Below are 26,831 nucleotides of genomic sequence, written 5' to 3' on the forward strand. Positions count from 1 at the left end.
AGGAGAATGGAGTGTGGGATGCGGGATTTGATCGGAAGCCAGGAGATGGATTTCATGAGGGGAGATGCTGAGACAGATCTAAGAAAGAGTAGAGTGATTCTGGCAGCAGCGTTTAGGGGAGACAGGTGAGAGGCAGGAAGGCCGGACAGCAGGAGGTTACTGTAATCGAGGCGTGAGAGAATGAGGGCCTGAGTCAGAGTTTTAGCAGTCGAGCAACAGAGGAAAGGGCGTATCTTAGTTATATTGTGGAGGAAAAAGCGACAGGTTTTAGAAATGTTTTGAATGTGAGGGGCGAATGTGAGAGAGGAGTCGAGTGTGACCCCTAGGCAGCGTGCTTGGGCTACTGGGTGAATGATCGTAGTTCCAACAGTAATGTGGAAGGAGGTAGTAAGGCCAGGTTTGGGAGGAAGTATGAGGAGCTCTGTTTTAGCCATGTTGAGTTTAAGGCGGCGGAGGGCCATCCAGGATGATATAGCAGAGAGACATTCAGAAACTTTGGTTTGTACAGCAGGTGTAAGGTCGGGTGTTGAAAAGTACATTTGTGTGTCGTCAGCATAGAAGTGATAATTAAACCCAAAATATGTTATTAGGTCACCTAGAGAGAGTATATACAGAGAAAAGAGAAGAGGTCCCAGGACAGAGCCCTGGGGTACCACCACAGAGAGATCAATAGAGGAGGAGGAGGTGTTAGCAGAAGTGACACTGAAAGTACAATGGGAGAGATAGGATGAGATCCAGGATAGAGCTTTGTTCCGAATACCAATAGTATGGAGAATGTGAAGGAGAAGAGGGTGGTCCACAGTGTCAAATGCTGCAGAGAGGTCGAGTAATATGAGCAGAGTGTAATGACCTCTGTTTTTGGCAGCATGGAGGTCGTCAGTTATTTTAGTGAGGGCTGTTTCCTTGGAGTGAGCAGTGCGGAAGCCAGATTGTAGAGTGTCTAGGAGAGAATTGGTGTTGAGAAAATGGAGCAAGCGAGAGAATACAAGACGTTCAAGGAGTTTAGAGGCAAAAGGCAGGAGGGAGACAGGTCGATAGTTAGAAAGACAGGTAGGGTCAAGCTTGCTGTTTTTGAGTAATGGTATGACTGTTGCATGTTTGAAGGAGGATGGAAAGGTTCCAGAGCAGAGGGAGTTAAAAATGTGTGTGAGCGTAGGGATTATAGTAGGAGCAAGAGGTTTTAGGAGATGGGAGGGAATGGGGTCAAGAGGGCAAGTGGTAGAGGGAGAAGAGGCGATCAACAGAGACACATCCTCCTCTGAGACAGTGGAAAAAGAGTCAAGGAAGGCCGGAGGAGAGTTAGGAAGAGGTGTAGGATGGGAGGAAGAAACAGAGGGGATGTTCTGCCGTATGGATTCCACCTTTTCCTTAAAATAGTCAGCAAAGTCCTGAGTGGAGATGGAGGAAGGAGAGGCAACTGAGGGTGGTTTGAGTAGAGTATCAAAGACAGAGAACAGTCGGCGTGGGTTAGACTTGTGCATGTTGATTAGTGAATAAAAGTAGGCTAGTTTAGCTTGCGAGAGGGCAGAGTTGAAACGGGATAGCATAAATTTGTAGTGAAGGAAGTCTGCGAGAGTGTGAGACTTCCTCCAGAGGTGTTCAGAGGAACGAGTGGAGGAACGCAGCATGTGCGTGTGGGAATTTAACCAGGGTCTAGGGTTAAATGGGCGAGTGCGGCAGAGAGAAAGCGGGGCATGTAGATCAAGAGAGGAGGACAAGGCAGAGTTGTAGTTCCTGACCAGGTTGTCAGGGTCTGTAGCAGAGCTGAGAGAGGAGAGGGAGGAGTGTAAAGTGGACTCAAAGTCAGGTAAGTGAATAGAGCGCAGGTTTCTGCAAAACCGGGTGGTAGACGGAGGTGGAGAAGCGAGATAGAGAGAATGAGATGAGATGATGGTCAGAGAGAGGAAAAGGGGAAATGGAGAAATCGGAGAGAGAAATTTTTAGTGAAAACCAGGTCTTAAGTAGTGGCCATCCTTGTGGGTGCTGGCTGCAGTCCACTGTTGAAGGCCAAAAGAAGACGTTAGAGAAAGAAAGCGGGAAGCCCAAGGGAGAGAGGGGTCATCAATGTGGCAATTGAAGTCCCCAAGGAGAAGAACATGGGAGTCTGAGGAGAGAAAGAAAGAGAGCCAGGATTCAAAGTGAGAGAGAAAGGCAGAAGGGGGATACGTAGAGGTAGGTGGGCGATAGATGACCGCCACATAGGCAGGGAGAGGAGAGAAGATCTGGACTGTGTGAACCTCAAAGGAGGGAAAAGCAAGAGAGGGGGGAATAGGAAGGGTTCGGTAACGGCAGAGAGAGGAGAGCAGGAGCCCCATGCCTCCACCCCTGCCATCAGGGCGTGGAGTGTGGGAGAAGGAAAGGCCACCATAAGAGAGGACAGCTTCCAGAGCAGAGTCAGACTGAGTGAGCCATGTCTCAGTTATAGCAAAGAGAAGCAGAGAGTTAGAGAGAAAGAAGTCATGCACAGAGAGGAACTTGTTAGAAAGGGAGCGAGCATTCCAAAGGGCACAGGAGAAAGGGAGAGAGGAGGGAGGGTGGCAGGGGATGGGTATGAGGTTGGAGGGGTTTACACCAGAAGGAGTAGAAGTTGCATGTGGAAGGCGAGGACGAGAGCAAGTAGAAATAAGGCATGGACCAGGATTGGGAGAGATATCCCCAAAAGCGAGGAGGGGAAGCATGGACAGAAAGAGAATGTGTGAGGAGGATTTGTAGGGGTGTGTTTTAGTGCAGGGGATATAGCTGTGTGGTGACAGAGGTAAGAAAGGAGTTCATGTGAACAGGGAAGTGGGGAAGGAAGGAAGGAGAGATGGAGATATATGAATAGAGTTAGAGACATAAGGCGACTGGTGGAAGAAAGTGCATAATTTGAAAATAAGTGAGGTTACAGCAAATATAAAAAGTAAAGGCGGCATCACAGCGATAGTAACGTGCTGAGGTGCGCAGTCTGGGATAGATGATATCCTCCTTTCCAGCGTAGATCAATTGCAGGAATCAGAAGCAGTCGGTGTTGTCCACTTTTCCACTTCTTTTTGAACTTCCTTTTTTAACTTCATATCTAATTGAAACATTTCTACTTAAAAGCATATCTGCTTAGGAGCATTGGCTGCAGGCAGCAGTGGCTGTTATGAGTTTACTTATATACTTTTAGAAAGTCACCTGGCTGGCACAACAAACTTAATTAGCACATGCGAGGGACGTTAAAGCAAATGGTTTTTCTAAGGTTGGTGTTGTCTTGCACAAGTGTGAAAGCTGAATTAAATTAAGACAGTAGGGGGATAATTTACAGACAGACAATTTGGAATATGTTTTTACCTAAATAGAACTAAATACACAGCAGGGGAGGATATCAGGACAGACAGACAATTTGGAATATGGTTTTACCTGAGGAAAGAGAAGAGATGAGATGAGTGAAACAATAGTCTTCCTTTTTAAACTTCATATCTACTTGAAACATTTCTACTTAAAAGCATATCTGCTCAAGAGCATGGCTGCAGGCCAACTTATCAATGCTAAAGGCCGCTGTTCGTCCCTGCATGGGTAGTGACAGGCTCTATAGGTCCCTGCATGGGGAGAGACAGGCTCTATAGGGAGCGATGTCTCTCCGCTCCTCTCCCTAGCTGTCTCTCTCCGCTCCTCTCCCTAGCTGTGTCTGTCAGGTGATTCTCAGGATTTCGAATGTAGAAGTTCCTATGGATATTATTATTTGTAGTGTGATGTCCCAGAATCCTCTTTGATTCCTGTCCTCTTCCAGGTCACCTGCAGGCTGAATGGGGGTGTGGGAGAGGGGGTCCAATTTGGGCAATTTGATGTTCCTCTGGTATTGGTTGATAGATTGTGTCCCACAATGCTCTTATTCTCTTCTCTCAGCTCCTCTGACCCCTCAGATGAAGATAAGGAGCCTCTGCTGAGTACAGCGCCCGACTCACAGGTACCTATCTCTCTCTCTCTGCTCTCCCCCTGTCTCTCTCCCTCTCTCTGATTTTCCCCTTGCTCTCTCTGTCTTTTATGCTGATTATTATTCCAAGTGCTCTCTAACATGTAGTCTTAGAGTTTCCCCGTGCGCTCTCTAACGTGCTGTCTCTTAGAGTTTCCCCGTGCGCTCTCTTGGTTGGGTTGAGATGACAGAGGAGGATTTGGCCCCGGGGAGAAGCAGTGTCGCTGTGAACAGCTGTATCGGGCAACTGTCGCTACACAACCAGAGCCTGACACAGGTGTGACGCACAGCTACACAACCAGAGCTTACACAGGTGTGACGCACAGCTACACAACCAGAGCTTACACAGGTGTGACACACAGCTACACAACCAGAGCCTGACACAGGTGTGACACACAGCTACATAACCAGAGCCTGACACAGGTGTGACACTGTCTCGGGAGACCAGATTTATTAACACCTTTTTATACCGGGATCATATGATTGAGCAAAGCAAGGAGATAAAATAAATTGTAATTTATTTCAGGAAAAGACATGCACACAATGTTACACAATTTACAGGGTTAACACACTTACTGGGAATGGGGCTAATGAATAAATCTATCCTTTAAACGAAATTCACAAAAATGACCTCTGTAGGAGCCCTTTCCAATGACCGGGAGGTACTCACGAAAATCCTGGAACTGATTACGGCGCAAGGCCAGACGCGACTGCTACGTTCTCAAACAGCGGGACTTAGAAAATGTTCTCACTCAAAATCTTTTCTGCCGGCTCGCGTCTATTCAGTACAGAGCATCTTTGAATTTGCCGCTGTTGGTTTGGCGCTTGGCATCCGCTGTCCTGATTGGCTGCAAGGTTTCTTATGGGTTTCAGTGTCCCATTCACAAACCTCTACAGCCAATCAGAGCGTGGGAATTCTCCTGCCAGCCAATCACTGATTTGCCGGTATGCTGAAGCCGGGTGGGCACCGATTCGGATTTTGCTAAGGGGCATGTGCCAACCTGGCACCTCTGCCTCTTTGCATATTGCACCCACCCGCTGCCCAGGCTCCGCAGAGTCTGGGTTCTGGCAAATGGTGGACGGAGAGCCCTGTGTTAGCCCAGGATGCAGGTACTCAAGTATAACTGCAGTACCCCTCCTGTTCTAACACCTTGGCATCCCTGAGGCTTTCAAGTCCGGACTCCGCACAGACCCAGAGGCACCAAGCTTGGTAGCCACCTGAGCTGGCCGGAATCCATGACTTGGAAATCACACAGTTCATTCACAAGTTATCAGTACATATACCTATTAAATATAACGCTTTAATAAAATACACTGTGTCCTGTATGTTGTGTGATAAAAATGTGTAAGTCCCTATTCTGGTGTCAGGGATGGAGTGAGAGTATATATCGCCTACACACACTCGCCTCATTCTTGCCACACTCAAGAAATAACTTTTAAACTTTTTAAACACAAGAAATCACTCTCAGCTTTATCATATAGCTGGTGCAACCCCTGAACCCCTATACCAGATTCAGGGTACCTGAGCATGTATCTGGGCACCCCTCCTTATACTTGGGACCCCCTTTTAAACTAAGGACCCCGTGTATGATTGCAGGTATACATTAACCCCTTCATGCCCATTTACCTTGTCTGGAAGATGCTGTAGCAGGAATCCTGGCGGTGACTCGTAAGAACGTTTTCAGAGTAAGAGTTTGCCCGGAGTAATGTGCTTGGCTGGATCCGAGAATCTCACTCTATTCTCGGATCCAACTCCTGGGGTATCCCATAACTCTGGAACCCCGATACATAGACACGTTCTGTAAAGACTTTCTCCAGCAATCCCACCCTGAAACTTACAGCGTAGAAATTTCTGGTCCCAGCACCCCAGGAAAGGCAAAATGTCACAGAAATCTTTAATGTCTCATCATTTGCACACAGTCACAGTAATGCATGTCTGTCATCTAGGTCCAAGAGCTGACACTCTAGGACCTCAACACACGGAGCAGTGGTAACTAAGTGGGCTTAACCTTTATTAGTGAGCCTGGTTAACCCCTTCACCATCACAGACACACAGCTACACAACCAGAGCTTGATACAGGTGTGACACACAACAACAGAACCAGAGTCTGACATGGTTCAGAAACACAAAACTACATAGCCAATCCTGGCACGGTTCAGATGCACAACTACACAACTCCCCAGCCACGGTGTGTTTCTGGACATCTCACATTCTCTGTCTCGCAGGGCAAGGATATGCTGCTAGCCCTGGATCAGGACTCTCTGAAGCTCTTCGACCTCTCCGGCCAGACTCTGCTGCACTCACAACCCATTGTGAGCATCCGTGTGTGGGGTGTGGGACGAGACGATGGGAGGTGAGAGCCAGGTGTGGGACGAGACAATGGGAGGTGTGGGGCATGGGACGAGACAATGAGAGTTGTGGGACGAGACGATGGGAGGTGTGGGGCATGGGACGAGACAATGGGAGGTGTGGGACGAGACGATGGGAGGTGTGGGGCATGGGACGAGACAATGGGAGGTGTGGGACGACATATGGGAGGTGAGAGCCAGGTGTGGGACGAGACGATGGGAGGTGTGGGGCATGGGACGAGACAATGGGAGGTGTGGGACGAGATGATGGGAGGTGTGGGGCATGGGACGAGACAATGGGAGGTGTGGGACAAGACAATGGGAGGTGTGGGACGAGATGATGGGAGGTGTGGGACGAGACAAAGGGAGGTGTGGAACGAGATGATGGGAGGTGTGGGGCATGGGACGAGACAATGGGGGGTGTGGGGCATGGGACGAGACAATGGGAGGTGTAGGACGAGACGATGGGAGGTGTGGGACGAGACAATGGGAGGTGTGGGGTATGGGGCGAGACAATGGGAGATGTGGGACGAGACGATGGGAGTTGTGGGACGAGACAATGGGAGGTGTGGGGCATGGGGCGAGACAATGGGAGATGTGGGACGAGACGATGGGAGGTGTGGGACGAGACGATGGGAGGTGTGGGACACGGGACGAGACAATGGGAGGTGTGGGACGAGACGATGGGAGGTGTGGGACGAGACAAAGGGAGGTGTGGAACGAGACGATGGGAGGTGTGGGGCATGGGACGAGACAATGGGAGGTGTGGGGCATGGGACGAGACAATGGGAGGTGTGGGACGAGACGATGGGAGGTGTGGGACGAGACAATGGGAGGTGTGGGGTATGGGGCGAGACAATGGGAGGTGTGGGGTATGGGACGAGACGATGGGAGTTGTGGGACGAGACAATGGGAGGTGTGGGGCATGGGGCGAGACAATGGGAGATGTGGGACGAGACGATGGGAGGTGTGGGACGAGACGATGGGAGGTGTGGGACGAGACGATGGGAGGTGTGGGGCATGGGACGAGACGATGGGAGTTGTGGGACGAGACAATGGGAGGTGTGGGGTATGGGACGAGACAATGGGAGGTATGGGGCGAGACGATGGCAGGTGTGGGACGAGATGATGGGAATTGTGGGACGAGACAATGGGAGGTGTGGGGCATGGGACGAGATGATGGGAGGTGTGGGACGAGACAATGGGAGGTGTGGGGCATGGGACGAGACGATGGGAGTTGTGGGACGAGACAATGGGAGGTGTGGGACGAGACAATGGGAGGTGTGGGGAATGGGACGAGATGATGGGAGGTGTGGGGCATGGGACGAGACAATGGGAGGTGTGGGACGAGACGATGGGAGTTGTGGGACGAGACAATGGGAGGTGTGGGGCGAGACGATGGGAGGTGTGGGACGAGATGATGGGAATTGTGGGACGAGACAATGGGAGGTGTGGGGCATGGGACGAGACAATGGGAGGTATGGGACGAGACGATGGGAGGTGTGGGACGAGACAATGGGAGGTGTGGGGCATGGGACGAGACAATGGGAGGTGTGGGACGAGATGATGGGAGGTGTGGGACGAGACAATGGGATGTGTGGGGCATGGGACGAGACAATGGGAGGTGTGGGACGACATGATGGGAGGTGAGAGCCAGGTGTGGGACGAGACAATGGGAGGTGTGGGGCATGGGACGAGACAATGGGAGGTGTGGGACGAGACAATGGGAGATGTGGGGCACGGGACGAGACAATGGGAGGTGTGGGACGAGACAATGGGAGATGTGGGGCACGGGACGAGACAATGGGAGGTGTGGGACGAGACAATGGGAGATGTGGGGCACGGGACGAGACAATGCGAGGTGTGGGACGAGACGATGGGAGGTGAGAGGCAGGTGTGGGACGAGACGATGGTAGATGAGAGGCAGGTGTGGGACCTCAACACACAGATCAGCGGTAACCAAGTGGGTTTAACCTTTATTAGTAAGACTTACCCCCTCACCGTCACAGGTATGTTGGGAGTAATATTAGGTAAGAGGGGGATTACGGTATGTTAGCAGTAATAGTAGGTAAGAGGGGAATTACGATATGTTGGCAGTAATAGAAGGTGAGAGGGAGATTACAGGATGTTGGCAGTAATAGTAGGTAAGAGGGGGATTACAGTATGTTAGCAGTAATAGTAGGTAAAGGGGGGATTACAGTATGTTAGCAGTAATAGTAGGTAAGAGGGGGATTACAGTATGTTGGCAGTAATAGTAGGTAAAAGGGGGATTACAGTATGTTGGCAGTAATAGTAGGTAAAAGGGGGATTACAGTATGTTAGCTGTAATAGTAGGTAAGGGTGGGATTACGGTATGTTGGCAGTAATAGTAGGTAAAAGGGGGATTACAGTATGTTAGCAGTAATAGTAGGTAAGAGGGGGATTACAGTATGTTGGCAGTAATAGTAGGTAAGAGGGGGATTACAGTATGTTGGCAGTAATAGTAGGTAAGAGGGGGATTACAGTATGTTAGCAGTACTAGTAGGTAAAAGGGGGATTACAGTATGTTAGCAGTAATAGTAGGTAAGAGGGGGATTACAGTATGTTAGCAATAATAGTAGGTAAGAGGGGGATTACAGTATGTTGGCAGTAATAGTAGGTAAGAGGGGGGTTACAGTATGTTGGCAGTAATAGTAGGTAAGAGGTGGATTACAGTATGTTGGCAGTATTAGTAGGTAAAAGGGGGATTACAGTATGTTAGCAGTAATAGTAGGTAAGGGTGGGATTACGGTATGTTGGCAGTAATAGTAGGTAAGAGGGGGATTACAGTATGTTGGCAGTATTAGTAGGTAAAAGGGGGATTACAGTATGTTAGCAGTAATAGTAGGTAAAAGGGGGATTACAGTATGTTGGCAGTAATAGTAGGTAAAAGCGGGATTACAGTATGTTAGCAGTAATAGTAGGTAAGGGTGGGATTACGGTATGTTGGCAGTAATAGTAGGTAAGAGGGGGATTACAGTATGTTGGCAGTAATAGTAGGTAAGAGGGGGATTACGGTATGTTGGCAGTAATAGTAGGTAAGAGGGGGATTACGGTATGTTGGCAGTAATAGTAGGTAAGAGGGGGATTACAGTATGTTAGCAGTAATAGTAGGTAAAAGGGGGATTACAGTATGTTGGCAGTAATAGTAGGTAAAAGCGGGATTACAGTATGTTAGCAGTAATAGTAGGTAAGGGTGGGATTACGGTATATTGGCAGTAATAGTAGGTAAGAGGGGGATTACAGTACGTTGGCAGTAATAGTAGGTAAGAGGTGGATTACAGTATGTTGGCAGTATTAGTAGGTAAAAGGGGGATTACAGTATGTTAGCAGTAATAGTAGGTAAGGGTGGGATTACGGTATGTTGGCAGTAATAGTAGGTAAAAGGGGGATTACAGTATGTTAGCAGTAATAGTAGGTAAGGGTGGGATTACGGTATGTTGGCAGTAATAGTAGGTAAGAGGGGGATTACAGTATGTTAGCAGTAATAGTAGGTAAAAGGGGGATTACAGTATGTTGGCAGTAATAGTAGGTAAAAGCGGGATTACAGTATGTTAGCAGTAATAGTAGGTAAGGGTGGGATTACGGTATGTTGGCAGTAATAGTAGGTAAGAGGGGGATTACAGTATGTTGGCAGTAATAGTAGGTAAGAGGGGGATTACAGTATGTTAGCTGTAATAGTAGGTAAGGGTGGGATTACGGTATGTTGGCAGTAATAGTAGGTAAGAGGGGGATTACAGTATGTTAGCTGTAATAGTAGGTAAGGGTGGGATTACGGTATGTTGGCAGTAATAGTAGGTAAGAGGGGGATTACAGTATGTTAGCTGTAATAGTAGGTAAGGGTGGGATTACGGTATGTTGGCAGTAATAGTAGGTAAGAGGGGGATTACAGTATGTTAGCAGTAATAGTAGGTAAGGGTGGGATTACAGTATGTTGGCAGTAATAGTAGGTAAGGGTGGGATTACAGTATGTTAGCAGTAATAGTAGGTAAGAGGGGGATTACAGTATGTTAGCTGTAATAGTAGGTAAGGGTGGGATTACAGTATGTTGGCAGTAATAGTAGGTAAGAGGGGGATTACAGTATGTTAGCAGTATTAGTAGGTAAGGGTGGGATTACGGTATGTTGGCAGTATTAGTAGGTAAGAGGGGGATTACAGTATGTTGGCAGTAATAGTAGGTAAGAGGGGGATTACAGTATGTTGGCAGTAATAGTAGGTAAGAGGGGGATTACAGTGTGTTGGCAGTATTAGTAGGTAAGGGGGATTACAGTATGTTGGCAGTATTAGTAGGTAAGAGGGGGATTACAGTATGTTAGCTGTAATAGTAGGTAAGAGGGGGATTACAGTATGTTGGCAGTATTAGTAGGTAAGAGGGGGATTACAGTATGTTAGCTGTAATAGTAGGTAAGAGGGGGATTACAGTATGTTGGCAGTAATAGTAGGTAAGAGGGGGATTACAGTATGTTGGCAGTATTAGTAGGTAAGAGGGGGATTACAGTATGTTAGCTGTAATAGTAGGTAAGAGGGGGATTACAGTATGTTGGCAGTAATAGTAGGTAAGAGGGGGATTACAGTATGTTGGCAGTAATAGTAGGTAAGAGGGGGATTACAGTATGTTAGCAGTATTAGTAGGTAAGGGTGGGATTACGGTATGTTGGCAGTATTAGTAGGTAAGAGGGGGATTACAGTATGTTGGCAGTAATAGTAGGTAAGAGGGGGATTACAGTATGTTGGCAGTAATAGTAGGTAAGAGGGGGATTACAGTGTGTTGGCAGTATTAGTAGGTAAGGGGGATTACAGTATGTTGGCAGTATTAGTAGGTAAGAGGGGGATTACAGTATGTTAGCTGTAATAGTAGGTAAGAGGGGGATTACAGTATGTTGGCAGTATTAGTAGGTAAGAGGGGGATTACAGTATGTTAGCTGTAATAGTAGGTAAGAGGGGGATTACAGTATGTTGGCAGTAATAGTAGGTAAAAGGGGGATTACAGTATGTTAGCAGTAATAGTAGGTAAGGGTGGGATTACGGTATGTTGGCAGTAATAGTAGGTAAGAGGGGGATTACAGTATGTTAGCAGTAATAGTAGGTAAAAGGGGGATTACAGTATGTTGGCAGTAATAGTAGGTAAGAGGGGGATTACAGTATGTTGGCAGTAATAGTAGGTAAGAGGGGGATTACAGTATGTTGGCAGTAATAGTAGGTAAGAGGGGGATTACAGTGTGTTGGCAGTATTAGTAGGTAAGGGGGATTACAGTATGTTGGCAGTATTAGTAGGTAAAGGGGGGATTACAGTATGTTGGCAGTAATAGTAGGTAAGAGGGGGATTACAGTATGTTGGCAGTATTAGTAGGTAAGAGGGGGATTACAGTATGTTAGCTGTAATAGTAGGTAAGAGGGGGATTACAGTATGTTGGCAGTAATAGTAGGTAAAAGGGGGATTACAGTATGTTAGCAGTAATAGTAGGTAAGGGTGGGATTACAGTATGTTGGCAGTAATAGTAGGTAAGAGGGGGATTACAGTGTGTTGGCAGTATTAGTAGGTAAGGGGGATTACAGTATGTTGGCAGTATTAGTAGGTAAGAGGGGGATTACAGTATGTTAGCTGTAATAGTAGGTAAGAGGGGGATTACAGTATGTTGGCAGTATTAGTAGGTAAGAGGGGGATTACAGTATGTTAGCTGTAATAGTAGGTAAGAGGGGGATTACAGTATGTTGGCAGTAATAGTAGGTAAGAGGGGGATTACAGTATGTTGGCAGTATTAGTAGGTAAGAGGGGGATTACAGTATGTTAGCTGTAATAGTAGGTAAGAGGGGGATTACAGTATGTTGGCAGTAATAGTAGGTAAGAGGGGGATTACAGTATGTTGGCAGTAATAGTAGGTAAGAGGGGGATTACAGTATGTTAGCAGTATTAGTAGGTAAGGGTGGGATTACGGTATGTTGGCAGTATTAGTAGGTAAGAGGGGGATTACAGTATGTTGGCAGTAATAGTAGGTAAGAGGGGGATTACAGTATGTTGGCAGTAATAGTAGGTAAGAGGGGGATTACAGTGTGTTGGCAGTATTAGTAGGTAAGGGGGATTACAGTATGTTGGCAGTATTAGTAGGTAAGAGGGGGATTACAGTATGTTAGCTGTAATAGTAGGTAAGAGGGGGATTACAGTATGTTAGCAGTATTAGTAGGTAAGAGGGGGATTACAGTATGTTAGCTGTAATAGTAGGTAAGAGGGGGATTACAGTATGTTGGCAGTAATAGTAGGTAAAAGGGGGATTACAGTATGTTGGCAGTAATAGTAGGTAAGAGGGGGATTACAGTATGTTGGCAGTATTAGTAGGTAAGAGGGGGATTACAGTATGTTAGCTGTAATAGTAGGTAAGAGGGGGATTACAGTATGTTGGCAGTAATAGTAGGTAAAAGGGGGATTACAGTATGTTAGCAGTAATAGTAGGTAAGGGTGGGATTACGGTATGTTGGCAGTAATAGTAGGTAAGAGGGGGATTACAGTATGTTAGCAGTAATAGTAGGTAAAAGGGGGATTACAGTATGTTGGCAGTAATAGTAGGTAAGAGGGGGATTACAGTATGTTGGCAGTATTAGTAGGTAAGAGGGGGATTACAGTATGTTAGCTGTAATAGTAGGTAAGAGGGGGATTACAGTATGTTGGCAGTAATAGTAGGTAAAAGGGGGATTACAGTATGTTAGCAGTAATAGTAGGTAAGGGTGGGATTACGGTATGTTGGCAGTAATAGTAGGTAAGAGGGGGATTACAGTATGTTAGCAGTAATAGTAGGTAAAAGGGGGATTACAGTATGTTGGCAGTAATAGTAGGTAAGAGGGGGATTACAGTATGTTGGCAGTAATAGTAGGTAAGAGGGGGATTACAGTATGTTGGCAGTAATAGTAGGTAAGAGGGGGATTACAGTGTGTTGGCAGTATTAGTAGGTAAGGGGGATTACAGTATGTTGGCAGTATTAGTAGGTAAAAGGGGGATTACAGTATGTTGGCAGTAATAGTAGGTAAGAGGGGGATTACAGTATGTTGGCAGTATTAGTAGGTAAGAGGGGGATTACAGTATGTTAGCTGTAATAGTAGGTAAGAGGGGGATTACAGTATGTTGGCAGTAATAGTAGGTAAAAGGGGGATTACAGTATGTTAGCAGTAATAGTAGGTAAGGGTGGGATTACGGTATGTTGGCAGTAATAGTAGGTAAGAGGGGGATTACAGTATGTTAGCAGTAATAGTAGGTAAAAGGGGGATTACAGTATGTTGGCAGTAATAGTAGGTAAAAGCGGGATTACAGTATGTTAGCAGTAATAGTAGGTAAGGGTGGGATTACGGTATGTTGGCAGTAATAGTAGGTAAGAGGGGGATTACAGTATGTTGGCAGTAATAGTAGGTAAGAGGGGGATTACAGTATGTTAGCTGTAATAGTAGGTAAGGGTGGGATTACGGTATGTTGGCAGTAATAGTAGGTAAGAGGGGGATTACAGTATGTTAGCTGTAATAGTAGGTAAAAGGGGGATTACAGTATGTTGGCAGTAATAGTAGGTAAGAGGGGGATTACAGTATGTTGGCAGTATTAGTAGGTAAGAGGGGGATTACAGTATGTTAGCTGTAATAGTAGGTAAGAGGGGGATTACAGTATGTTGGCAGTAATAGTAGGTAAAAGGGGGATTACAGTATGTTAGCAGTAATAGTAGGTAAGGGTGGGATTACGGTATGTTGGCAGTAATAGTAGGTAAGAGGGGGATTACAGTATGTTAGCAGTAATAGTAGGTAAAAGGGGGATTACAGTATGTTGGCAGTAATAGTAGGTAAAAGCGGGATTACAGTATGTTAGCAGTAATAGTAGGTAAGAGGGGGATTACGGTATGTTGGCAGTAATAGTAGGTAAGAGGGGGATTACGGTATGTTGGCAGTAATAGTAGGTAAAAGGGGGATTACAGTATGTTGGCAGTAATAGTAGGTAAGAGGGGGATTACAGTATGTTGGCAGTAATAGTAGGTAAGAGGGGGATTACGGTATGTTGGCAGTAATAGTAGGTAAGAGGGGGATTACGGTATGTTGGCAGTAATAGTAGGTAAGAGGGGGATTACAGTATGTTAGCAGTAATAGTAGGTAAAAGGGGGATTACAGTATGTTGGCAGTAATAGTAGGTAAAAGCGGGATTACAGTATGTTAGCAGTAATAGTAGGTAAGGGTGGGATTACGGTATATTGGCAGTAATAGTAGGTAAGAGGGGGATTACAGTACGTTGGCAGTAATAGTAGGTAAGAGGTGGATTACAGTATGTTGGCAGTATTAGTAGGTAAAAGGGGGATTACAGTATGTTAGCAGTAATAGTAGGTAAGGGTGGGATTACGGTATGTTGGCAGTAATAGTAGGTAAAAGGGGGATTACAGTATGTTAGCAGTAATAGTAGGTAAGGGTGGGATTACGGTATGTTTGCAGTAATAGTAGGTAAGAGGGGGATTACAGTATGTTAGCAGTAATAGTAGGTAAAAGGGGGATTACAGTATGTTGGCAGTAATAGTAGGTAAAAGCGGGATTACAGTATGTTAGCAGTAATAGTAGGTAAGGGTGGGATTACGGTATGTTGGCAGTAATAGTAGGTAAGAGGGGGATTACAGTATGTTGGCAGTAATAGTAGGTAAGAGGGGGATTACAGTATGTTAGCTGTAATAGTAGGTAAGGGTGGGATTACGGTATGTTGGCAGTAATAGTAGGTAAGAGGGGGATTACAGTATGTTAGCTGTAATAGTAGGTAAGGGTGGGATTACGGTATGTTGGCAGTAATAGTAGGTAAGAGGGGGATTACAGTATGTTAGCTGTAATAGTAGGTAAGGGTGGGATTACGGTATGTTGGCAGTAATAGTAGGTAAGAGGGGGATTACAGTATGTTAGCAGTAATAGTAGGTAAGGGTGGGATTACAGTATGTTGGCAGTAATAGTAGGTAAGGGTGGGATTACAGTATGTTAGCAGTAATAGTAGGTAAGAGGGGGATTACAGTATGTTAGCTGTAATAGTAGGTAAGGGTGGGATTACAGTATGTTGGCAGTATTAGTAGGTAAGAGGGGGATTACAGTATGTTGGCAGTAATAGTAGGTAAGAGGGGGATTACAGTATGTTAGCAGTATTAGTAAGTAAGGGTGGGATTACGGTATGTTGGCAGTATTAGTAGGTAAGAGGGGGATTACAGTATGTTGGCAGTAATAGTAGGTAAGAGGGGGATTACAGTATGTTGGCAGTAATAGTAGGTAAGAGGGGGATTACAGTGTGTTGGCAGTATTAGTAGGTAAGGGGGATTACAGTATGTTGGCAGTATTAGTAGGTAAGAGGGGGATTACAGTATGTTAGCTGTAATAGTAGGTAAGAGGGGGATTACAGTATGTTGGCAGTATTAGTAGGTAAGAGGGGGATTACAGTATGTTAGCTGTAATAGTAGGTAAGAGGGGGATTACAGTATGTTGGCAGTAATAGTAGGTAAGAGGGGGATTACAGTATGTTGGCAGTATTAGTAGGTAAGAGGGGGATTACAGTATGTTAGCTGTAATAGTAGGTAAGAGGGGGATTACAGTATGTTGGCGGTAAGAGGGGGATTACAGTATGTTGGCAGTAATAGTAGGTAAGAGGGGGATTACAGTATGTTAGCAGTATTAGTAGGTAAGGGTGGGATTACGGTATGTTGGCAGTATTAGTAGGTAAGAGGGGGATTACAGTATGTTGGCAGTAATAGTAGGTAAGAGGGGGATTACAGTATGTTGGCAGTAATAGTAGGTAAGAGGGGGATTACAGTGTGTTGGCAGTATTAGTAGGTAAGGGGGATTACAGTATGTTGGCAGTATTAGTAGGTAAGAGGGGGATTACAGTATGTTAGCTGTAATAGTAGGTAAGAGGGGGATTACAGTATGTTGGCAGTATTAGTAGGTAAGAGGGGGATTACAGTATGTTAGCTGTAATAGTAGGTAAGAGGGGGATTACAGTATGTTGGCAGTAATAGTAGGTAAAAGGGGGATTACAGTATGTTAGCAGTAATAGTAGGTAAGGGTGGGATTACGGTATGTTGGCAGTAATAGTAGGTAAGAGGGGGATTACAGTATGTTAGCAGTAATAGTAGGTAAAAGGGGGATTACAGTAGGTTGGCAGTAATAGTAGGTAAGAGGGGGATTACAGTATGTTGGCAGTAATAGTAGGTAAGAGGGGGATTACAGTATGTTGGCAGTAATAGTAGGTAAGAGGGGGATTACAGTGTGTTGGCAGTATTAGTAGGTAAGGGGGATTACAGTATGTTGGCAGTATTAGTAGGTAAAAGGGGGATTACAGTATGTTGGCAGTAATAGTAGGTAAGAGGGGGATTACAGTATGTTGGCAGTATTAGTAGGTAAGAGGGGGATTACAGTATGTTAGCTGTAATAGTAGGTAAGAGGGGGATTACAGTATGTTGGCAGTAATAGTAGGTAAAAGGGGGATTACAGTATGTTAGCAGTAATAGTAGGTAAGGGTGGGATTACGGTATGTTGGCAGTAATAGTAGGTAAGAGGGGGATTACAGTATGTTAGCAGTAATAGTAGGTAAAAGGGGGATTACAGTATGTTGGCAGTAATAGTAGGTAAAAGCGGGATTACAGTATGTTAGCAGTAATAGTAGGTAAGGGTGGGATTACGGTATGTTGGCAGTAATAGTAGGTAAGAGGGGGATTACAGTATGTTGGCAGTAATAGTAGGTAAGAGGGGGATTACAGTATGTTAGCTGTAATAGTAGGTAAGGGTGGGATTACGGTATGTTGGCAGTAATAGTAGGTAAGAGGGGGATTACAGTATGTTAGCTGTAATAGTAGGTAAAAGGGGGATTACAGTATGTTGGCAGTAATAGTAGGTAAGAGGGGGATTACAGTATGTTGGCAGTATTAGTAGGTAAGAGGGGGATTACAGTATGTTAGCTGTAATAGTAGGTAAGAGGGGGATTACAGTATGTTGGCAGTAATAGTAGGTAAAAGGGGGATTACAGTATGTTAGCAGTAATAGTAGGTAAGGGTGGGATTACGGTATGTTGGCAGTAATAGTAGGTAAGAGGGGGATTACAGTATGTTAGCAGTAATAGTAGGTAAAAGGGGGATTACAGTATGTTGGCAGTAATAGTAGGTAAAAGCGGGATTACAGTATGTTAGCAGTAATAGTAGGTAAGGGTGGGATTACGGTATGTTGGCAGTAATAGTAGGTAAGAGGGGGATTACAGTATGTTGGCAGTAATAGTAGGTAAGAGGGGGATTACAGTATGTTAGCTGTAATAGTAGGTAAGGGTGGGATTACGGTATGTTGGCAGTAATAGTAGGTAAGAGGGGGATTACAGTATGTTAGCTGTAATAGTAGGTAAGGGTGGGATTACGGTATGTTGGCAGTAATAGTAGGTAAGAGGGGGATTACAGTATGTTAGCTGTAATAGTAGGTAAGGGTGGGATTACGGTATGTTGGCAGTAATAGTAGGTAAGAGGGGGATTACAGTATGTTAGCAGTAATAGTAGGTAAGGGTGGGATTACAGTATGTTGGCAGTAATAGTAGGTAAGGGTGGGATTACAGTATGTTAGCAGTAATAGTAGGTAAGAGGGGGATTACAGTATGTTAGCTGTAATAGTAGGTAAGGGTGGGATTACAGTATGTTGGCAGTAATAGTAGGTAAGAGGGGGATTACAGTATGTTAGCAGTATTAGTAGGTAAGGGTGGGATTACGGTATGTTGGCAGTATTAGTAGGTAAGAGGGGGATTACAGTATGTTGGCAGTAATAGTAGGTAAGAGGGGGATTACAGTATGTTGGCAGTAATAGTAGGTAAGAGGGGGATTACAGTGTGTTGGCAGTATTAGTAGGTAAGGGGGATTACAGTATGTTGGCAGTATTAGTAGGTAAGAGGGGGATTACAGTATGTTAGCTGTAATAGTAGGTAAGAGGGGGATTACAGTATGTTGGCAGTATTAGTAGGTAAGAGGGGGATTACAGTATGTTAGCTGTAATAGTAGGTAAGAGGGGGATTACAGTATGTTGGCAGTAATAGTAGGTAAGAGGGGGATTACAGTATGTTGGCAGTATTAGTAGGTAAGAGGGGGATTACAGTATGTTAGCTGTAATAGTAGGTAAAAGGGGGATTACAGTATGTTGGCAGTAATAGTAGGTAAGAGGGGGATTACAGTATGTTGGCAGTAATAGTAGGTAAGAGGGGGATTACAGTATGTTAGCAGTATTAGTAGGTAAGGGTGGGATTACGGTATGTTGGCAGTATTAGTAGGTAAGAGGGGGATTACAGTATGTTGGCAGTAATAGTAGGTAAGAGGGGGATTACAGTATGTTGGCAGTAATAGTAGGTAAGAGGGGGATTACAGTGTGTTGGCAGTATTAGTAGGTAAGGGGGATTACAGTATGTTGGCAGTATTAGTAGGTAAGAGGGGGATTACAGTATGTTAGCTGTAATAGTAGGTAAGAGGGGGATTACAGTATGTTGGCAGTATTAGTAGGTAAGAGGGGGATTACAGTATGTTAGCTGTAATAGTAGGTAAAAGGGGGATTACAGTATGTTGGCAGTAATAGTAGGTAAGAGGGGGATTACAGTATGTTGGCAGTATTAGTAGGTAAGAGGGGGATTACAGTATGTTAGCTGTAATAGTAGGTAAGAGGGGGATTACAGTATGTTGGCAGTAATAGTAGGTAAGAGGGGGATTACAGTATGTTGGCAGTAATAGTAGGTAAGAGGGGGATTACAGTATGTTGGCAGTAATAGTAGGTAAGAGGTGGATTACAGTATGTTGGCAGTATTAGTAGGTAAGGGGGATTACAGTATGTTGGCAGTATTAGTAGGTAAGAGGGGGATTACAGTATGTTAGCTGTAATAGTAGGTAAGAGGGGGATTACAGTATGTTGGCAGTAATAGTAGGTAAGAGGGGGATTACAGTATGTTGGCAGTAATAGTAGGTAAAAGGGGGATTACAGTATGTTAGCAGTAATAGTAGGTAAAAGGGGGATTACAGTATGTTAGCAGTAATAGTAGGTAAGAGGTGGATTACAGTATGTTGGCAGTAATAGTAGGTAAAAGGGGGATTACAGTATGTTAGCAGTAATAATAGGTAAGAGGGGGATTACAGTATGTTAGCAATAATAGTAGGTAAAAGGGGGATTACAGTACGTTGGCAGTATTAGTAGGTAAAAGGGGGATTACAGTATGTTAGCAGTAATAGTAGGTAAGAGGTGGATTACAGTATGTTGGCAGTAATAGTAGGTAAGAGGTGGATTACAGTATGTTGGCAGTATTAGTAGGTAAGAGGGGGGTTACAGTATGTTGGCAGTATTAGTATTTATTTATTTATTTATTTATAAAATATTTTACCAGGAAGTAATACATTGAGAGTTACCTCTCGTTTTCAAGTATTTCCTGGGCACAGAGTAAAACAAGATAATACATGGTTACAAGTACAGTTACATAAATGAACAAGGTATACATTATATACAAGACATTGCGTGCACAGTTAAAGAAAATATATATTATGAGCGTATGAAACAGTTACAGACCAGATTAAAGTGTGAGACAGCCTTAGATTTAAAAGAACTTAAGCTGGTGGTAGATATGAGAGTCTCTGGTAGGTTGTTCCAGTTTTGGGGTGCACGGAAGGAGAAGGAGGAACGTCCGGATACTTTGTTGAGTCTTGGGACCATGAATAGTCTTTTGGAGTCTGATCTCAGGTGATAGGTACTGCATGTGGTAGGGGTGAGGAGCTTGTTCAGGTAGCTGGGTAGCTTGCCCAGAAAGTATTTGAGGGTGAGACAGGAAAGGTGAACTTTGCTCCTAGACTCTAGTGATGACCAATCTAGTTCTTTGAACATTTCGCAGTGATGTGTGTTGTAGTTGCATTGGAGAACAAAACGACAAATTGAATTGTAGAGGGTGTCAAGTTTGCTAAGGTGGATTTGAGGAGCCGAGCCATATACTATGTCTCCATAGTCAATAATTGGCATTAGCATCTGCTGTGCAATACGCTTTCTGACCAGCAGACTTAGGGAGGATTTGTTCCTGTAAAGTACCCCTAGTTTGGCATAGGTCTTGGTTGTCAGGGTATCAATGTGCATCCCGAATGTTAAGTGGGAGTCAAACCATAAGCCCAGGTATTTAAAACTAGTGACAGGTGTTAGGGTGGTGGTAGCGTTGGTTCTAATCAGGAGCTCAGTCACTGGAAGCTTTACAAATTTAGTCTTGGTCCCAAATACCATTGTTACAGTCTTGTCAGTGTTTAAAAACAGTTTGTTTTGGGAAATCCAGTTTTCGAGTCTCAAAAAGTCAGACTGAAGTATGTGTTGAAGGTCAGAGAGGCTATGGCTGTGTGCATACAGGATTGTGTCATCTGCATACATGTGTATTGAGGCTTCCTTACAAGCTGTGGGAAGATCATTAATGAACACTGAGAAGAGTAGGGGCCCCAGAACAGCCTTGCGGGACACCACAGGTGATATCCAGGGGGTTGGAGTTAGAGCCTGAGATGGACACATGTTGGGATCTTCCTGATAGGTAGGACTGAAACCAGTTTAAAGCATGTTTCCCTATTCCAGAGCTCTGGAGTTTGTTAAGCAGGATAACATGATCAACTGTGTCAAAAGCCTTTGCAAAATCTAGGAATATTGCACCAGTGAGTTGTCCCCGTTCCATTCCACACTGGATTTCATTGCAAACTTTTAGCAGGGTGGTTACGGTGGAGTGTTTGTGACGAAACCCAGACTGGAATTGGCTAGGGAAATTTGTCTTGGTGTAGAAATCGCTTAATTGGGAGTGGACACATTTTTCCATAACTTTGGATAGAATTAGGAGAAGTGAGATTGGCCTGTAGTTTGAGACAGTGTTTTTGTCCCCACTTTTGAAGATTGGTACAACTCTGGCAGTTTTCCAGGTCTTAGGGATATGGCCTGCAGACAGGATAGAGTTGACTATGGACGCAATTGGTTTGGCAATGGCTGGGGCACCAAGTCGTAGGAACCTAGATTGTAGTAAGTCGGGTCCACATTGGCTGCTTAGTTTTAGTTTGAGGAGCGCTTGTGTAATCTCCTCTTCAGATACTGGGCTAAATTGAAAATTGTGGGCAGTGTTGGGAGGGGGTGGGACTGTAGGGATACTCCCAGGATGAGATTCATGTTTGGGGTTTGTGCTGCGTTTCGCTAATAAGTTAGTGGCACACCCCACAAAGTAATCATTGAATGCATTTGCAATGTCAGTGGGGTTTGTCAGAGTAATATCCCCCTTGGTGATATTACTTGGTTGTTGATGGTTAGGAGGCTGGAATATATTGTTGATAACCTTCCAGAAGTTAGCTGGCTTTGATGTATTTTGGTGGAGATTGTCAGAGTAATATTGTGCTTTTGCGTGCCTTGTTTGCCTTGTGCACACGTTCCGCAGGCATCTGTAGTGATTGAGATCCTTGGTAGTGCCAGTTACTTTGTAGCTTTTCCACAAGGCATCCCTGAACTGGTAGAGTGCAATAAGGTCAGGTGTGACCCATGGAAGGTGGGCACCCCGTACCCTTATTCTGCGTAGTGGAGCATGGGTATCGCAGAGTTTTAAGAACTCGGATTGGAAATAGTCGAGCGCAGAATCAGGGTCGGGAATTAAATCGATTCTGTGCCATGGGCAGTTGGTAAGGTCATCCAGAAACTGTTGTGGGTTAAAGTTTCTAAATGTTCTAGTGAGGAGAACTTTAGGGCTTGAATGGGGCGGTTTAATTTTCCTTACACAGTACACTATTGCATGGTCACTGAAAATATCAGGAAGGATGCCAGAGGATTGGATTCTGCTGGGGTTTGAGGAGAGAATCTAGTCTAGCAAGGAATGGTTATGCGACTTCAGGTTTATTCGTGTGGGTTGGGAAATGAGTTGCGATAGGTTAAGTGACTTGAGTTGTATCTGTATTTTGTGGTTTTTAGGGTCAAGCCAATTGAAGTTGAAATCCCCTAGAACTAGCAGCTCACTCTTCTCATTCAGAGACGAAATGGAGGCAAGAAATTGGGTGATATCAGTGAAGGATTGTAGAGGGGCTTTAGGGGGGCGGTAGATACCAGCGAGCAAGATGGTCTTAGAAAAGGGGAGGCAGATTTTGCCAACTAGAGTTTCAAAAGAGGGTGGACTTGGTGGGCAATGTAACAGTGTAAATTGTAAGGTGTCTGCAATATAAAATAACACCCCTCCTCCTCTCTTTGACCTATCTCTCCTAAAAATGGAGTATCCCTGAATGGCGATATTTGCATCAGGGGTTTTAGGGGATAGCCATGTTTCTGTAAGAACGATGGCTTTGGGTTTATGCATAAGGCACCATGCCCTTAGTTCATCCAGTTTGGGCAGCAGGCTCCAGATGTTTATATGGGCGACAGATAGCCCTTATAAGTAGGTAAGAGGGGGATTACAGTATGTTGGCAGTATTAGTAGGTAAAAGGGGGATTACAGTATGTTGGCAGTAATAGTAGGTAAGAGGGGATTACAGTATGTTAGCAGTAATAGTAGGTAAGAGGGGGATTACAGTATGTTGGCAGTATTAGTAGGTAAGAGGGGATTACAGTATGTTAGCAGTAATAGTAGGTAAGAGGGGGATTACAGTATGTTAGCAGTAATAGTAGGTAAGAGGGGGATTACAGTATGTTAGCAGTAATAGTAGGTAAGAGGGGGATTACAGTATGTTAGCAGTAATAGTAGGTAAGAGGGGGATTACAGTATGTTAGCAGTAATAGTAGGTAAGAGGGGGATTACAGTATTTTAGCAGTATTAGTAGGTAAGAGGGGGATTACAGTATGATGTCAGTATTAGTAGGTAAAAGGGGGATTACAGTATGTTGGCAGTAATAGTAGGTAAGAGGGGGATTACAGTATGTTGGCAGTATTAGTAGGTAAAAGGGGTATTACAGTATGTTGGCAGTAATAGTAGGTAAAAGGGGGATTACAGTATGTTGGCAGTATTAGTAGGTAAAAGGGGGATTACAGTATGTTGGCAGTAATAGTAGGTAAGAGGGGGATTACGGTATGATAGCAGTAATAGTAGGTAAGAGGGGGATTACAGTATGTTGGCAGTAATAGTAGGTAAGAGGGGGATTACAGTATGTTAGCAGTAATAGTAAGTAAGAGGGGGATTACAGTATGTTAGCAGTAATAGTAAGTAAGAGGGGGATTACAGTATGTTGGCAGTAATAGTAGGTAAGGGGGATTACAGTATGTTAGCAGTAATAGTAGGTACTGTAAGAGGGGATTACGGTATGTTAGCAGTAATAGTAGGTTAGAGGGGGATTACAGTATGTTAGCAGTAATAGTAGGTAAGAGGGGGATTACAGTATGTTAGCAGTAATGGTAGGTAAGAGGGGATTACAGTATGTTAGCAGTAATAGTAAGTAAGAGGGGGATTACAGTATGTTGGCAGTAATAGTAGGTAAGGGGGATTACAGTATGTTGGCAGTAATAGTAGGTAAGGGGGATTACAGTATGTTGGCAGTATTAGTAGGTAAGAGGGGGATTACAGTATGTTAGCAGTAATAGTAGGTAATAGGGGGATTACAATATGTTAGCAGTAATAGTAGGTAAGAGGGGGATTACAGTATGTTAGCAGTAATAGTAGGTAAGAGGGGGATTACAGTATGTTAGCAGTAATAGTAAGTAAGAGGGGGATTACAGTATGTTGGCAGTAATAGTAGGTAAGGGGGATTACAGTATGTTGGCAGTATTAGTAGGTAAGGGTGGGATTACAGTATGTTAGCAGTAATAGTAGGTAATAGGGGGATTACAGTATGTTAGCAGTAATAGTAGGTAATAGGGGGATTACAGTATGTTAGCAGTAATAGTAGGTAAGAGGGTGATTACAGTATGTTGGAAGTAATAGTAGGTAAGGGGGATTACAGTATGTTAGCAGTAATAGTAGGTAAGAGGGGGATTACAGTATGTTAGCAGTAATAGTAAGTAAGAGGGGGATTACAGTATGTTGGCAGTAATAGTAGGTAAGGGTGGGATTACAGTATGTTAGCAGTAATAGTAGGTAATAGGGGGATTACAGTATGTTAGCAGTAATAGTAGGTAAGAGGGGGATTACGGTATGTTGGGAGTAAAGGGGATTACGGTATGTTAGCAGTAATAGTAGGTAATAGGGGGATTACAGTATGTTAGCAGTAATAGTAGGTAAGAGGGGGATTACGGTATGTTAGCAGTAAGGGGGATTACGGTATGTTAGCAGTAAGGGGGATTACGGTATGTTAGCAGTAATAGTAGGTAAAAGGGGATTACGGTATGTTGGGAGTAAGGGGGATTACGGTATGTTAGCAGTAAGGGGGATTACGGTATGTTGGCAGTAAGGGGGATTACGGTATGTTAGCAGTAAGAGGGATTACGGTATGTTAGCAGTAAGGGGGATTACGGTATGTTGGCAGTAAGGGGGATTACGGTATGTTGGGAGTAAGGGGGATTACGGTATGTTAGCAGTAAGGGGGATTACGGTATGTTGGCAGTAAGGGGGATTACGGTATGTTGGCAGTAAGGGGGTTTACGGTATGTTAGCAGTAAGGGGGATTACGGTATGTTGGGAGTAAGGGGGATTACGGTATGTTGGGAGTAAGGGGGATTACGGTATGTTAGCAGTAAGGGGGATTACGGTATGTTGGGAGTAAGGGGGATTACGGTATGTTAGCAGTAAGGGGGATTACAGTATGTTGGGAGTAAGGGGGATTACGGTATGTTGGGAGTAAGGGGGATTACGGTATGTTAGCAGTAAGGGGGATTACGGTATGTTAGCAGTAAGGGGGATTACGGTATGTTGGGAGTAAGGGGGATTCCGGTATGTTAGCAGTAAGGGGGATTACGGTATGTTGGGAGTAAGGGGGATTACGGTATGTTGGGAGTAAGGGGGATTACGGTATGTTGGGAGTAAGGGGGATTACGGTATGTTGGGAGTAAGGGGGATTACGGTATGTTAGCAGTAAGGGGGATTACAGTATGTTGGCAGTAATAGTAGGTAAAAGGGGGATTACAGTATGTTGGCAGTAATAGTAGGTAAGAGGGGGATTACAGTATGTTAGCAGTAATAGTAAGTAAGAGGGGGATTACAGTATGTTGGCAGTAATAGTAGGTAAGAGGGGGATTACAGTATGTTAGCAGTAATAGTAAGTAAGAGGGGGATTACAGTATGTTAGCAGTAATAGTAAGTAAGAGGGGGATTACAGTATGTTAGCAGTAATAGTAAGTAAGAGGGGGATTACAGTATGTTAGCAGTAATAGTAGGTAAGAGGGGGATTACAGTGTGTTAGCAGTAATAGTAGGTAAGAGGGGATTACGGTATGTTAGCAGTAATAGTAAGTAAGAGGGGGATTACAGTATGTTAGCAGTAATAGTAAGTAAGAGGGGGATTACAGTATGTTGGCAGTAATAGTAGGTAAGGGGGATTACAGTATGTTAGCAGTAATAGTAGGTAAAAGGGGATTACGGTATGTTAGCAGTAATAGTAGGTTAGAGGGGGATTACAGTATGTTAGCAGTAATAGTAGGTAAGAGGGGGATTACAGTATGTTAGCAGTAATGGTAGGTAAGAGGGGATTACAGTATGTTAGCAGTAATAGTAAGTAAGGGGGATTACAGTATGTTGGCAGTAATAGTAGGTAAGGGGGATTACAGTATGTTGGCAGTAATAGTAGGTAAGGGGGATTACAGTATGTTGGCAGTATTAGTAGGTAAGAGGGGGATTACAGTATGTTAGCAGTAATAGTAGGTAATAGGGGGATTACAATATGTTAGCAGTAATAGTAGGTAAGAGGGGGATTACAGTATGTTAGCAGTAATAGTAGGTAAGAGGGGGATTACAGTATGTTAGCAGTAATAGTAAGTAAGAGGGGGATTACAGTATGTTGGCAGTAATAGTAGGTAAGGGGGATTACATTATGTTGGCAGTATTAGTAGGTAAGGGTGGGATTACAGTATGTTAGCAGTAATAGTAGGTAATAGGGGGATTACAGTATGTTAGCAGTAATAGTAGGTAATAGGGGGATTACAGTATGTTAGCAGTAATAGTAGGTAAGAGGGTGATTACAGTATGTTGGAAGTAATAGTAGGTAAGGGGGATTACAGTATGTTAGCAGTAATAGTAGGTAAGAGGGGGATTACAGTATGTTAGCAGTAATAGTAAGTAAGAGGGGGATTACAGTATGTTGGCAGTAATAGTAGGTAAGGGTGGGATTACAGTATGTTAGCAGTAATAGTAGGTAATAGGGGGATTACAGTATGTTAGCAGTAATAGTAGGTAAGAGGGGGATTACGGTATGTTGGGAGTAAAGGGGATTACGGTATGTTAGCAGTAATAGTAGGTAATAGGGGGATTACAGTATGTTAGCAGTAATAGTAGGTAAGAGGGGGATGTCGGTATGTTAGCAGTAAGGGGGATTACGGTATGTTAGCAGTAAGGGGGATTATGGTATGTTAGCAGTAATAGTAGGTAAAAGGGGATTACGGTATGTTGGGAGTAAGGGGGATTACGGTATGTTAGCAGTAAA

General features: G+C 44.4%; 1 protein-coding gene across 3 annotated transcripts in view; it reads left to right on the top strand.

Moving 5' to 3' along the window:
• APBB1 (amyloid beta precursor protein binding family B member 1) overlaps nt 1–26,831 on the top strand; it is a 138,492-nt gene that overhangs the window by 85,497 nt on the left and 26,164 nt on the right. For 2 of the 3 annotated variants that reach the window (XM_075584349.1, XM_075584350.1), the window contains exons 6-8: nt 3,868–3,928; nt 4,086–4,211; nt 6,161–6,288. In XM_075584349.1, coding sequence (XP_075440464.1) covers nt 3,868–3,928; nt 4,086–4,211; nt 6,161–6,288 — 315 coding nt within the window. The remainder of the gene's footprint in view (nt 1–3,867; nt 3,929–4,085; nt 4,212–6,160; nt 6,289–26,831) is intronic. The other variant, XM_075584351.1, reaches the window with a different exon arrangement.

This window comes from Ascaphus truei, unplaced genomic scaffold (assembly GCF_040206685.1).
Source record: "Ascaphus truei isolate aAscTru1 unplaced genomic scaffold, aAscTru1.hap1 HAP1_SCAFFOLD_547, whole genome shotgun sequence".
Lineage (NCBI taxonomy): Eukaryota > Metazoa > Chordata > Amphibia > Anura > Ascaphidae > Ascaphus > Ascaphus truei.